General features: G+C 44.1%; 2 protein-coding genes across 2 annotated transcripts; one reads left to right on the forward strand and one right to left on the reverse strand.

Annotated features, from left to right (window-relative positions):
- LOC8078740 (cytokinin dehydrogenase 1) lies at positions 3,001–5,390 on the forward strand. The gene is made up of 3 exons (XM_021457424.1): positions 3,001–3,666; positions 4,154–4,566; positions 4,645–5,390. Exons 1-3 carry the CDS (start codon positions 3,060–3,062, stop codon positions 5,203–5,205), a joined length of 1,581 nt encoding a protein of 526 aa, XP_021313099.1. The 5' UTR covers positions 3,001–3,059; the 3' UTR covers positions 5,206–5,390.
- Positions 7,711–11,577, reverse strand: LOC8078741 (zinc finger CCCH domain-containing protein 17). The gene is made up of 7 exons (XM_002457160.2): positions 11,046–11,577; positions 10,843–10,938; positions 10,057–10,146; positions 9,727–9,975; positions 9,459–9,638; positions 8,169–8,269; positions 7,711–8,043 (listed from the first exon to the last, which is right to left on the reverse strand). The coding sequence occupies exons 1-7, from the start codon at positions 11,442–11,444 to the stop codon at positions 7,887–7,889; spliced, it is 1,272 nt and encodes a 423-aa protein (XP_002457205.1). The 5' UTR covers positions 11,445–11,577; the 3' UTR covers positions 7,711–7,886.

Here is a 12,987-nt window from a genome sequence, read left to right on the forward strand (position 1 = left end):
TAGTCTTGTTCTGCTTCTTATGTAAGGCGTGACAAACTAAAAGGTATACACGCACGGCGGCGTGGGGGACGCTACCTGTGAACAATGAGTTGTGTGGGTTTTATTTGTCGTCGGAGTACATGTTCTGAAAAGCTCGCGATACAGAAACCGAGACACGTCGTCGGTCTCACCGTCGTCTGCACATGGGGTCACCGCGGCAAGCGCCAAGCAGCCGCAAATTAAATTGACTGCGCCCGATCCCGATGTTTCATGGAAAAAATGTGTTACTAATAATATACTCCCTCCATCCTAAATTGTAAGTCGTTTGATTTTTTTACCCCAAGTTTGACCACTCGTCTTATTCAAAAAATTTGTGCAAATATAATCAAATTTAAGTCATTCTTGTAGAACTTTTATTAATAAACCAATACACAACAAAAAAAAATGATATTTTATACAAAACTTTAAATAAGACGAGTGGTCAAATTTAATATTAAAAAGTCAAACGACTTACAATTTGGAATGGATTGAGTAGTTAAAATATGATCTATATGGATTATATAGTTCCAAAGCAGTCATAGTTAAAGTATGATCTAGATGGATGTCATTTTCGTATCACCAATCAAAATTACAGTTGGTCATACGTACAAATTATAAATTCTAGAAGAACGGCTGTTATGTGTTACTACTAGTACTAGACTATAGAAAATATTAGTCATTGACTCTAAATTAATCCATTAATTGAACCTGTGTCTGCATAAATAGTTATGCTTTGTTCTATTAACATACGGCGAATTCACAGGCCGGCCGTTCATCGTGGAGAAAAACATGACAAACTAGACGGTGATTCTACACTGAAGTCATCAACGTTTTATTTTACTTTTACTAGAAAAAATGGCATCAAGTAACTACTGAGAAACAACAAATTAAAGAATTGGACCAAGAAATTTTATATGCGGACCATTGTTACAAAATCATGTAGAAATATATATAGACGCTGGCTGCTGAAATTGACATGCAGCCAGCTTCGCTGAAACACATTTGTACCTTGGTCGTGTAAGGTATATATGTTGACGCGACTTATATCGATAAAAAAAATATAATGTCCCAATCAAAGGATCATCGCTTCCAATATGTTGTCATTTTCTTAATTCTATATTAATTCATAGGCTGTTAAGGTGAGATAAAGTGACAAGAAAGCTATAAGATCCAAAAGGCTAGCGACATTTTGATGTGGTACAGTATTGCTTCCATTGCCAGCTTGGTCAAAGGTCTGTATCCAAATGCCGCAGCTGCCAAAAGACCCATCAATAGATAACTTTCAGTCCCTGGGCTGCAAATGTTCAGACAGCAGCCAGCTTTCACAAGGCCTCAAGATGGCTAAGAGCAGGTACAATAATAGGCTTATAGCAAGCTAATGCTGATGTGGAGAAGAGAAGAGAGGAGAGAGATGATAGCTTGGCTCTTATGTAAGCACCAAACTGGGCACGGATGCATAGGTAGTAGTGGGCCCAAATAACAAGTGTTGTGAGAAGGAATAGGAAAGAGAAGGTGTTTTAGAGACAAGTATGAGACAACTTATTATAACTTGGCTCTAATCACTTGGCCTATAGCCAAGCACTTGGCTCTATTATTGACCTTGCTCTAACGCGACCACGCGACTCGCCCCTCTCGGATGACTCAACCTAAGCACCGCCAGCGCCACCCCCGCCTTTCACCACGGTTTGTCCCCTCACTTTCCTTCCGGTGTCTCACTGGAGCCCAGAGAGAACAAGAATCTATCATTTTTAATAAGTTTTCTAGTAGATCAAGTCATTAGAGTTAAGGTTAGGAATTTATCTTCTCTCTGGCAAAGAGGAGGGAGTAGGATGGAATAATCATTTTCTCTATGACAGCTTTGTCGAAGATGAGAGCGATAATTACGGCGTTAACAACTTTACCGGCATGATGACATGGATACTTTTCTTCTGAACTGTGACATCAAGGCGGAAATGATGTCACCACCATGGAATATTTATCTCCAGTCTCTTCTCCGTTTTATTGTGGTTAAGTTAGACCACAATAAAGGACCAGTGAGAATAAGTTTTCTTCCTCATTCTTCAGTGGCAGAAAGAAGAAGAAAGAATACACAAGAAAGAAGAAGTTGCTCAACTCCGACTACAAAAATATTGGCTATCGTTCGTTGGACATCTGTTCTCAGGCCTTTTGCCGAGTGTTTGTTTGTGCCATCATCCATACGAAGCATCATGCAGGTGTGGTTTTGATATTTAAAGCTATTCACAATGTGGATATAATTTAGATAAAAATCAATTTCTGGATATTTATAGTGTATTCTAGTCTTCTAGAGTGCTTTGTAATGTGTTGATATATCGAGCTCTTATCTAATATAAATATTCTTTCGTCCCAACATAAGATGGCTAATGCGATCACTAATGACTGCACTATGGATAATATTATTGAAAAACATTGTATACATGTACTGCTAATAGTTACACGTAAGCACCATGCATACATATAAGAGACGTTTTTTATGCATTTCAGAGATTTTATAGAATAAATTAAGAGAGAATATAAAAGACGTATATATCTTTATTTTATTGTTGTACGCTATCATCAATATTATTGGTGGTGATTGGTTGATAAATAGCAAGTAGCAATTTAATACCTACCAAATTTATATAACTATTCAATGCACAACTATTTTGTCCCTTAGAATCACTTATATTTATGTATAATTTTTAAATGTTTGGATGCGCTATATTACATGATAGAGGGAGTAATTAGATATGACTAGATATATAAGAGGTTTTTCTAAATTCTTATTGAAGGATGGTAAACTAGGCACCTGTGTCTGTGTGTGCTATTTTTCTGTGGTCAAACAATATAAAACTAGACGGCATGCAGAATATTTTTTTCCCTTGGAAATCTCTCTGTGTTCGAGTAATTGAATGAAGAATGTAATCACACCACAGGTATGTCTCTTGCCCCACCTCTCCTATATATACGGGGTGCAAACACCACGTCCTAGTTACCAAATCACACACACATAACGTGTACCTCTCTCCCCGTGAACGACGCTAATGGCGGTGGTTTACCTGCTGTTGGCCGCGCTAATCGCCTGCTCTCATGCAGTAGCAGACACGCTTGCTCTTGGACTAGATCACCGTCCCTGGCCACCCGCCCTCGCCGCGCTCGTGGCAGAGGGCAGGCTCCGGACCGACACCAACGCCACGGTGGCGGCGTCGACGGACTTCGGCAACATGACGTCGGCGCTGCCGGCGGCGGTCCTGTACCCGTCGTCCACGGCCGACCTGACGGCGCTCCTGGCCGCGGCCAACTCCACCCCCGGGTGGCCCTACACCATCGCGTTCCGCGGCCGCGGCCACTCCCTCATGGGCCAGGCCTTCGCCCCCGGCGGCGTGGTCGTCAACATGGCGTCCCTGGGCGACACCGCCGCCGCGCCGCGCATCAACGTGTCCGCGGACGGCCGGTACGTGGACGCCGGCGGCGAGCAGATGTGGATCGACGTGCTGCGCGCGTCGCTGGCGCGCGGGGTGGCGCCGCGGTCCTGGACGGACTACCTCTACCTCACCGTCGGCGGCACGCTGTCCAACGCCGGCATCAGCGGCCAGGCGTTCCGGCACGGCCCACAGATATCTAACGTGTTGGAGCTGGACGTTATCACCGGTAACGTCTTCACCTACCTACGTTCCTTGCACAAAATATCCGCGCACACACACACCAACAAGCAAACGCTAGCTCGATCGCCTTTTCTTTTTTTAAAAAAAAAAGAATTCTTGTATATATATTATTGGTACGTAGTACAAGTAATAGATAATTACGTGCCACACCTGCATCAATTTCCGTTGCTTGCCACGGGGCAACAACTCGATCGGAAAAAAAAGACGGCAACCATCTCCAATCAACCTGATTAAATTCGTTAATTACAATGCAAATCATAGTAGTTTATTGTACTCGCCCATTATAGTACTAGAGTGCACATGGTGGTTAATGTCCCCGCTGCACCGGCCGGCCGGCCGGCCGGCGAGGGGCGGCGACGTCTTTATTTATTAACTAATAAATAAAACATACTGTGGCTGATGCGTTGACATTGGCACTTGTTCGTTTCGATAAATTGTTGGGCGTTGACTTTGTCGTACGTGCACGCGTGCAGGCCACGGGGAGACGATGACGTGCTCCAAAGAGCGCAACGCTGACCTGTTCGACGCCGTCCTGGGCGGGCTGGGCCAGTTCGGCGTGATCACCCGCGCCCGGATCGTGGTTGAGCCTGCGCCGGCGAGGGCGCGGTGGGTGCGGCTCGTCTACACCGACTTCGCCGCGTTCGCCGCCGACCAGGAGCGGCTCATCGCCGGCCCGCGGCAGCCCGACGGCACGTTCGGCCCGATGAGCTACGTCGAGGGGTCGGTGTTCGTGAACCAGAGCCTCGCCACCGACCTCACTAACACGGGGTTCTTCTCCGACGCCGACGTCGCCAGGATCGTCGCGCTCGCCGCGGAGAGGAACGCCACCACCGTATACAGCATCGAGGCCACCATCAACTACGACAACGCCACGTCGGTGGACCAGGTACTAGCTAATTAACCACGTACGTCTATAGCTCTCGTCGGTCGCCATGACCATGCATGATGCATGCATGCCATGCAGGAGCTCAAGTCTGTGCTGGACACGCTAAGCTTCGTGGAAGGGTTCGCGTTCCAGCGCGACGTGAGCTACGAGCAGTTCCTGGACCGGGTGCGCAACGAGGAGGTGGCGCTGGACAAGCTGGGGCTATGGCGAGTGCCGCACCCGTGGCTCAACATGTTCGTGCCGGGGTCGCGCATCGCCGACGTGGACCGCGGCGTCTTCAAGGGGATCCTCCAGGGCACCGACATCGTCGGCCCGCTCATCGTCTACCCGCTCAACAAATCCATGTGGGACGACGGCATGTCGGCGGCGACGCCGTCGGAGGACGTGTTCTACGCGGTGTCGCTGCTCTTCTCGTCGGTGGGCAACGACGACCTGGGGAGGCTGCAGGAGCAGAACCAGAGGATCCTGCGCTTCTGCGACCTCGCCGGGATCCAGTACAAGAGCTACCTGGCGCGTTACACGAACCGCAGTGACTGGGTCCGCCACTTCGGCACCGTCAAGTGGAACCGCTTCGTGGAGATGAAGAACAAGTACGACCCCAACAAGCTGCTCTCCCCCGGCCAGGACATCTTCAACTGATAATAATACTACCATGCATGATCACCACTAACTCGATCGAACGCAAATGCATGCTTTAATTTCTTGGGTTAATAAAGCGAATTGCCAGCGATTATTAATGAATCTGTATGTATATAGGCGAAAGGGCATGTAACATAGTGTTAACAGGAGCCTCAGTAACACCTCAAATTCTGGGTTTGACTTCCCATAGGAGCAAATTTTCTAAGAATTTGACGCGTTGTGCTTTCAATGGTAGACGTTGTTTCCGTTGACAGCAAGGCGTCTGTGGTGACTTCATCAAGAATTTGCCTTCCAGTCAATTCTTCGAAGATGTTTATAAAGGTAGGCTTTGTTTAGTTCACCCAAAAACCAAAAAAATTTTAAGATTCCCCGTCACATCGAATATTGCGGCATGTGCATGGAGCATTAGATATAGATGGAAACAAAAACTAATTGCACAGTTTACCTGTAAATCGCAAGACGAATTTTTTAAACCTAGTTACTCTATGATTGGACAATATTTGTCAAATAAAAACGAAAGTGCTACAGTGTTAAAATTCAAAATCTTTTCAGATCTAAACAAGGCCGTAGAGTCAATATGTGCATGTTGTGTGAGTGTCTGTGTTATACTTTGCAATTCATCACCGATGCTAAGGTCATTATTTACATTATATTATGGAAGATAGTAACAAAGTGAAACTATGTCACATCATATTCTCATTTCATGTGTCCAACTCCTTGAGGTTTTCGTTGAAAAAACATTGTCCAGATTTGTAACTTGACCTTAACAACACATGTGGATATCTTTTACCTCCATAGAGACATCACTAGAGAAACCTCGTGCCCTTTCCCCATACTTCCTACTAAGATTTTGCCTTAAGGGTATGTGCTTTCATATGCATCCAACAGGGAATGTATATGGACACATGTCCTTAAGAGCAAAATTTCTACATTTATGACGTCAGTTGTCGTTAGTTGGTTGGTTGTGTGCTATATATGGCTATTTTATTTTTATCTCCACCCTATTAGGAGTTCTGTGATAGTGGTACTTTTTGTTGTACTTCGTTGATATACGATACTTTCTCTCTATTTATAACACTTATGTCTGACAAAAATTTTGTGAGTTAATTTTTTTTAAAAAAAATAGAACACTGAGTAATTCTATACACAGCACTTATGTTTCACCCCAGTAGTTTGATGATCAATCAGCCTATCCTTCTACCCCTCTTTTTTTGGGTGGGGGGGGGGGGGTGTTTGAAATAACCGGTCTTCAACTAGTCACTTAAAAAAAGAAAAAAAAATATGAAGAAGAAAAAAAGATACCGTCACTTGTGAAAGAAGGTTTGCTTGGATCGAGGTGCGTGATTCTTTCTCAGTTTGCACGTTTTGCTTGGATGGCACCGTCATTTTCTATAAAATAGAATCTTATTGTTCCGTGATTGATGATCAGATAGCACGCATTTGACAACTGACATCGACAAGATCAGGTAAAGGGTCATTTGTAGCCAGGTCGGTTGGTGGTGAACGATGATAAGTAGAGTACTCCCGTTGACCAGAGGTGCAGTGCCTTAGTTTTCTCTTACTTCCTCAGCATTCACCACATGCATATGCATTGCACTTGCCGTACGTTGACTAATAGCATGCTTGGAGAAGTTTATTTTCAGCTTTAGACAAAGTCACTCTACAAAAGCTAAGCAACAGTGCTGACCTGAATAAATAAAGGTGGTCGTCGTAGATTATTGGTTACCATCACACATACGCAAGCTATAGCTAGATTACACCAATTATCATCAGGAAAATAAAAAAGGAAATAAACTAACCAAACAAGCTATTGTATATTCTTTTTTAGAAGACCTCTTGAGCAAGCTGCACGGATAATTAGGCCTCAAGCGTCACTTGCATGTCTATATATGTGTATAACACGGACAATCAGGCCCAAAACTTCATTTGTATGTATTATAACATGTACAGTAAGGACAATCGCATCTAAAACATCAGTTGTAGGTACGGATGAATGTATATGTATGTATATATATATATATGTATCACAAGGACTATCAATCAGACTTCATTTGTATGTATTATTACTTTCGTCCCAAAAAGGAACGTCGTTGTCTTGATTTTCAAGGGCCCAACCTCATCAAATATATACAAAAATATGTTAATGTCTATGACACGTAATAAATATCATTAGATGGATCATAAAATATATTTTATAATAAATCTATTTAGAGAAGATAACATTTTTCTATAAGTCCTAGTTCAAATCTAGAATGACATTATTTTTCAAACTCCGTGGGCGGAATCGGAGGACGTGTTTGTTTCTTGGCGTCAAACTAGCAATTACCAGAGTCAATTGGAGTTAGGCAGTCTATGTGACACGGCATGGTGACTCGGCGAGACCGTGCGAGCTCGTATACAAAGCTTACACGCTTGGTCTTCTGCCTGCATCCACACGACCATGGCCATATACAATTTTGTCTTCTAGATGAACATGGCAATGGCACGCATCTCAAGTCAGGGCAGTTACAGTGAGCCGCATGGGAACATGATATCAGGTTTGCATCACTTATCAGGCCTCACAAAATGGTCTCTGCTACATCATCTAGGCTTGACTTCAGAGCTGCCATAATTTACATAGATACAGATACAATAGCACGTCAGTGGCTGTCCTTCATAAGGCTACACTGAATTACAGATGACTATGAATGCACATCCGCCACTGCCTCCTGGTCCTGGGGCGCCCACCTCCACACTTTCAGCTCGCCGGAGCAGTCTCCGGTGAAGAGCAGCCCACCAGCTGTGAGCTCGATGGTTCTCACCTCTTTCTTGGAGAGGAGCGTGCCCATCCCATCGAACCTGGAAGATAGTAACCAAGGAAATGCAGAGCTTCTTTCAGTAAGGAACCACTGAGCGCCACAACAATGGAGCACGCGGTTTGTTTGTCCATCTGATGGAACTGAGAAATATTTTTATGCACTCACGATGGCAGGTTGAACAAGCGGATGCAATTGCTGTTGTGGAGGGAGCAGAAGAGAACTGGCGTCTTACCAACTCGGTGCATGCCGAAGAGTGTGCGCAAACCCTGCAACACAATCGGAAAGGTTAAGCAGCAGGGAAACAGCCTAAAGCTTGTTGTGAGGAAACCAATTTAAAAGGAAGGAGGAAACACAGCACTCTCGTAGCACTTGCATAATTGTACCCTTGTGTAATTCCCTGATCAAGCACACCAAGGCAGCAATTTTTCTCGGACCATATTATGAAAGAGCTTAAAATTATTTTATTCAACTTGTTCCAAGTCAAAAGTACTAAAGAGAATAATACAGTGAGGGGAACATTTTGAAATACATGTAGACTAGAAAGTAGAAGGAAAAAAACTGCTGCTGAGCCAGAACAATGGCCAGGAAATTTCATTAGTTCTTCCTGCATGCAGACTAAGATAGGCAATCAGTTCAAACATAACGCTCTGGAAGTTGTTTTCATAATTCTAAGATACTCAGTACTCTACCACTCTAAGTCTTCGAGGCAAACAGATGAACCAAGCAGGCCTCCTAAAGTTCTCATCCAATAAGGCTTCAGAGTAAACTCCAGTCGACCAAGAAGACCAACCAGACAAGCTATCTCCCATATCCAAGCAAGAAGACAAAATGTTGAGAGGTTCCAGCATATGCCTATGCCAACACCTACCTCAGAGACTACATTTATGAATCATATTTCTTGGCTAAAAGCAAATGGAGTGCCAACAATTAAGACCATGAGACATGCAGAAGTACAGAGGAAAACTGATCACGGCACCAAAAGAAAAAAAAGACATTAAGGACAGATCTGCTTGATTTTTAGAAGTATGCATAGGAGTACAGAGCCATTGAAACTATCATATTCTGCATAAGGCAGGTTATTCCTAGAACCACAAAAAAAAAGTAGAACAGATTCATTGTATTGTCAATTGAGAATAGACATAAGCTGATCAATGGAGTAGCACACAAAAAAACAGAATTGATCAATGAAACTAGAAGGACTGGAAGGCACAAACAAAAAGAACTCATCAGCAATGCTATTATTCACAAAAAAAAATAGTTATTATTATTGAAATAAACAACATAGTTTTTGCACACTATACTTGTTCTTTGCTGAACTTTGGGCAGTACCAATATTAATCAAACTTAGTTATACAACTATAAAAATGTTGTTGCCATAAACTATTTAGTTATACACTGCCTGCAGCATCCAACAAAACAAAAATAACGCATGATCAGCAGGAGTGCAGTTCTTACATGCTCCTCAGCATGAGTATATTTGGCTTGAAGGTTTCCAGACTCTGACAGAGTCCAGACCTTTACAGTCTTGTCAAGGGAGCAAGATAATAACTTTTCGTCCCAACAAAGCACAGATGTTACAGCAGCTTTATGCTCAAAGAGTGTTTGAACACACTGCCAAGTCGTAAGGTCCCATGCCTGGTAAATACAAAGAAATAAAGAATGCATCAGAACCAACATAACATTCAGTGGTCAATTGAGCGATATCTTGAGGAAAAATCCATACTTTGATGGTCTTGTCAAGTGAGCCAGAGTATAGTCTTCTTGCTGAGATAGACAATGAAACAACTGGACGTTGATGGCCACTGAGGATGAACACTGGTTCAATTTTACTCTCCTTAGAAGGAAATTTCCAGGCCATGATGCGACCATCTCTCGTACCAGCAAACAGCATCTCATCCGTGATAGCCATGGAACAAACCAGACTAGAAGGCCCTTGAAGACTTAGTTTCATCCCTGTCTTTGTGTTCCATGCCTTGTACCAAGCAAAGTCACCCCTCAATATGTCACTATGATACGAAATAAAGGTGTACTCTCACTAGAATCAGAATGTCACCTCCACAGACTTCGAAATTCCAATGAATACCCATGGGCCATGGGTGATCATGCAGCCAACCTTGCCTCCCATCTTGATGACATCAACACACTATTGCAGAAACATTGAGAAGAAAATTGTAATATGATAACAGATTAGATTTTTTTTGTTTTTTTTCCATCCTCTCTTGGATATACTGCCACATATCTCTAACTATGTTTTTTTTTCTATTCTTTACTTTGTTTTTTCTCATTGTTATTTTTTTACATAAATGCATATCCACTAATGAGACAGCTGCAATCTCTGAAGATTCCCTTGCAAATCATGCAACCATATGTATCAACCAAGTGACAACCAGATTACGTCCGAAACTGATCCCAGGCAAATGGATAGCTGAAGCAGGCGAAGAGCCTCCAATAGCAACAAGGCTAGCCTGACAGATAACATTCAATCCAAACCAAGAGCACATGGACCACCCCGACTAATCATCATAAGAAATCCACTGACGATTGGTGATACAATGAGGGCATCCATCACCAGAACCAACCAGAAGAAATCCTGAATGACCATTTGGTTGGTTGCATAGGGTGCACGTGAAGCACCACACTTCGCTAATTGGTCACACAGGTAGCACATCAACCACCACGAACAATGAAACCTCCTCACTGGAACCTCCGTGGAAGCAGCCCGCTACTCGTGCATAGTCACTTAATCAGAGAGATTGTTGGGAGCCCATGCGTAATCAGAGAGACTGTTGGGAGCCCGTGCCTAATCAGATACATTGTCGGGAGCCGAGAACCAAGCTACCTTGCCGGAATTGCAGTCCCAGATGCGAACAGATCCGTCGGCGCCGCCGGAGTAGAGCTTGTCGGAACCCAGCGGCAGAGAAATCCCACTGATAGCCTGTCAGATTTTTATGATTACTGTAAGAGCCCATCACAACTGCTAGACAGAAATTGGCGATCGCGTTGCGATAGAGCGAATTTTCAGAGTGACGGGGAAGCTCGCACCTCCGTGTGTCCAGCAAGGGCGCAGAGAAAGACGAAACCGCCCTCACCGCTGCTGCGGCGCTTCTCCTCAACGGGCGTCCTATCGTCTCCATTAGCCGGTTTCGGCTTCGGCTCAGGCTTCGGGCTTGTCATGTCGTTTCCGCGTCGCCGCCGTGCGGATGCTTCGGGCGCATCGGGCTCGGCACGGCGACTCGATCCGGACAGCACCGCCTTCTGAACAGGGCCGAGGAGCCTCGTCGTCACCGGATCGAGGCGAAGGGTCGGGCGTGAGGCCTTGCCGCCGCCGCAGGGCTCAGGCACAGAGGGTCTGGCGTAGGGGCTCCACCGCGCGCGCCCGGGCGCGGGCGCCGGGGAGTGGCCGGTGCGGAGGCGCGCGGCGAGGGAGGAGGAGATCGGCATATCGGTGGCTGGCAGTTGCCGGTCGCGCGGCTAGGGCTAGGCGGCGCTAGGCGTCTATAGTGGGGAAGAGGAAGAGCGCGATGGAGGCGATCGGAGGTGGAGGCGGTTGTCGAGAGTCGCGATCGTGGAAGAGGTCGGACACGCGGTACCTCTTTATTATCGGTCGCGTCCGTCTTGGATTGGAACCTCCCTCCTAAAAAAAGTAAATATTTCTAATTCAATTAAAGTCAAGTAAATTTAAAATTTACTGAATTATAGAAAATAGTATTAATCATTACAGTTTCAAATAAATGTACTATAAAAATATTTATTTCATTATGAATCTATATTACCACTTACTTGATATCATAATATTATTATTTTTATGTAAAAAAAAATTGATCAAAAAAGTGAGTACGGTGTATAAGGCGCATGGGTTTCAAGATGAAACTTAGTAATAATATAGTAGATTTTGATATTACACTTAGGGATGAACAATACATAATTTCATGCTACATAAGTGGTTGTATTGGATTTGTATTTTTAGACTACTTCCTAATTACCAAAGTTTCGTTGTCACAGATGATATATTGTTGTCACAGATGATATATGTATGGTGTGATTGGTTATCTACGTTAAGGTTAATCTGCATTAGGAGCATAGGCGGACCCAGGGCCCGGCGACTCTGGGCGCCTGCCCGGGCTGCTACGCTGTGCTTGGGTGGATACGCTATCATGTTGGTCTTGTACGAATACTAGCCAGGCAAAAAAATACACAGGTTTGCGTAGCAACAGCAGATCATCAGGTACATGAGGCAGCCCAACTCATAAATGGGCAGCCATTGCACTGAGGGGGCTGTGCTATTTTTTTGTTTGTTTGTAGAAATATGTTTATATAAACTTGTTATCACTTATCAATGGTCATATTTCGCCCGGGCTCTAGAAAGTCTCTAGGTCCGCCAATGATTAGGAGATTGCATCATAAGCCGTGCTGAGTCATCCAGCTCCAAGATTCAAAAGCACGGCAAGGCAGTGCAGGATGATGGAACCAGATCAAGAGCTGAATACGACCAAATCAGGTGTCCGGTGGTGAATTTAAAGATGTGCTTTTGAGGAAAGTGCTAGTCTGGATAAAGGGCTATGCAAAAACCAAACAACTAAAATTTACACTATCATGGTTTAGATTTAGATACAGAGTTAACCAGGCAACTAATCACATTAACGTTGTATTGCTCTAGAAGTTATCAAGTGAAACCGTACCTTATATTTGGGTATAGATGACCTATATGCATACTTCGTCCTTCGTGTGATGAGATTATATTTGATCAAACTACGTGCGATCAATTTACTCTGAACACGATCAGTATTGAACACAAATACCGAGCCCTCCCCCGTTGTCCACTGAATAAAGTAGCATGACTCCCATCCATCGTCGAGAACATTCTCTCTCTCGAGTACACCGGGTTTTGTTAGGCCTCGTTTAGTTGCAAAAAAATTTGCAAAATAAACACAGTAACACTTTCATTTATATTTAATAAATTTTATCTATAGACTAACTAAACTTA

This window comes from Sorghum bicolor, chromosome 3 (assembly GCF_000003195.3).
Source record: "Sorghum bicolor cultivar BTx623 chromosome 3, Sorghum_bicolor_NCBIv3, whole genome shotgun sequence".
NCBI lineage: Eukaryota > Viridiplantae > Streptophyta > Magnoliopsida > Poales > Poaceae > Sorghum > Sorghum bicolor.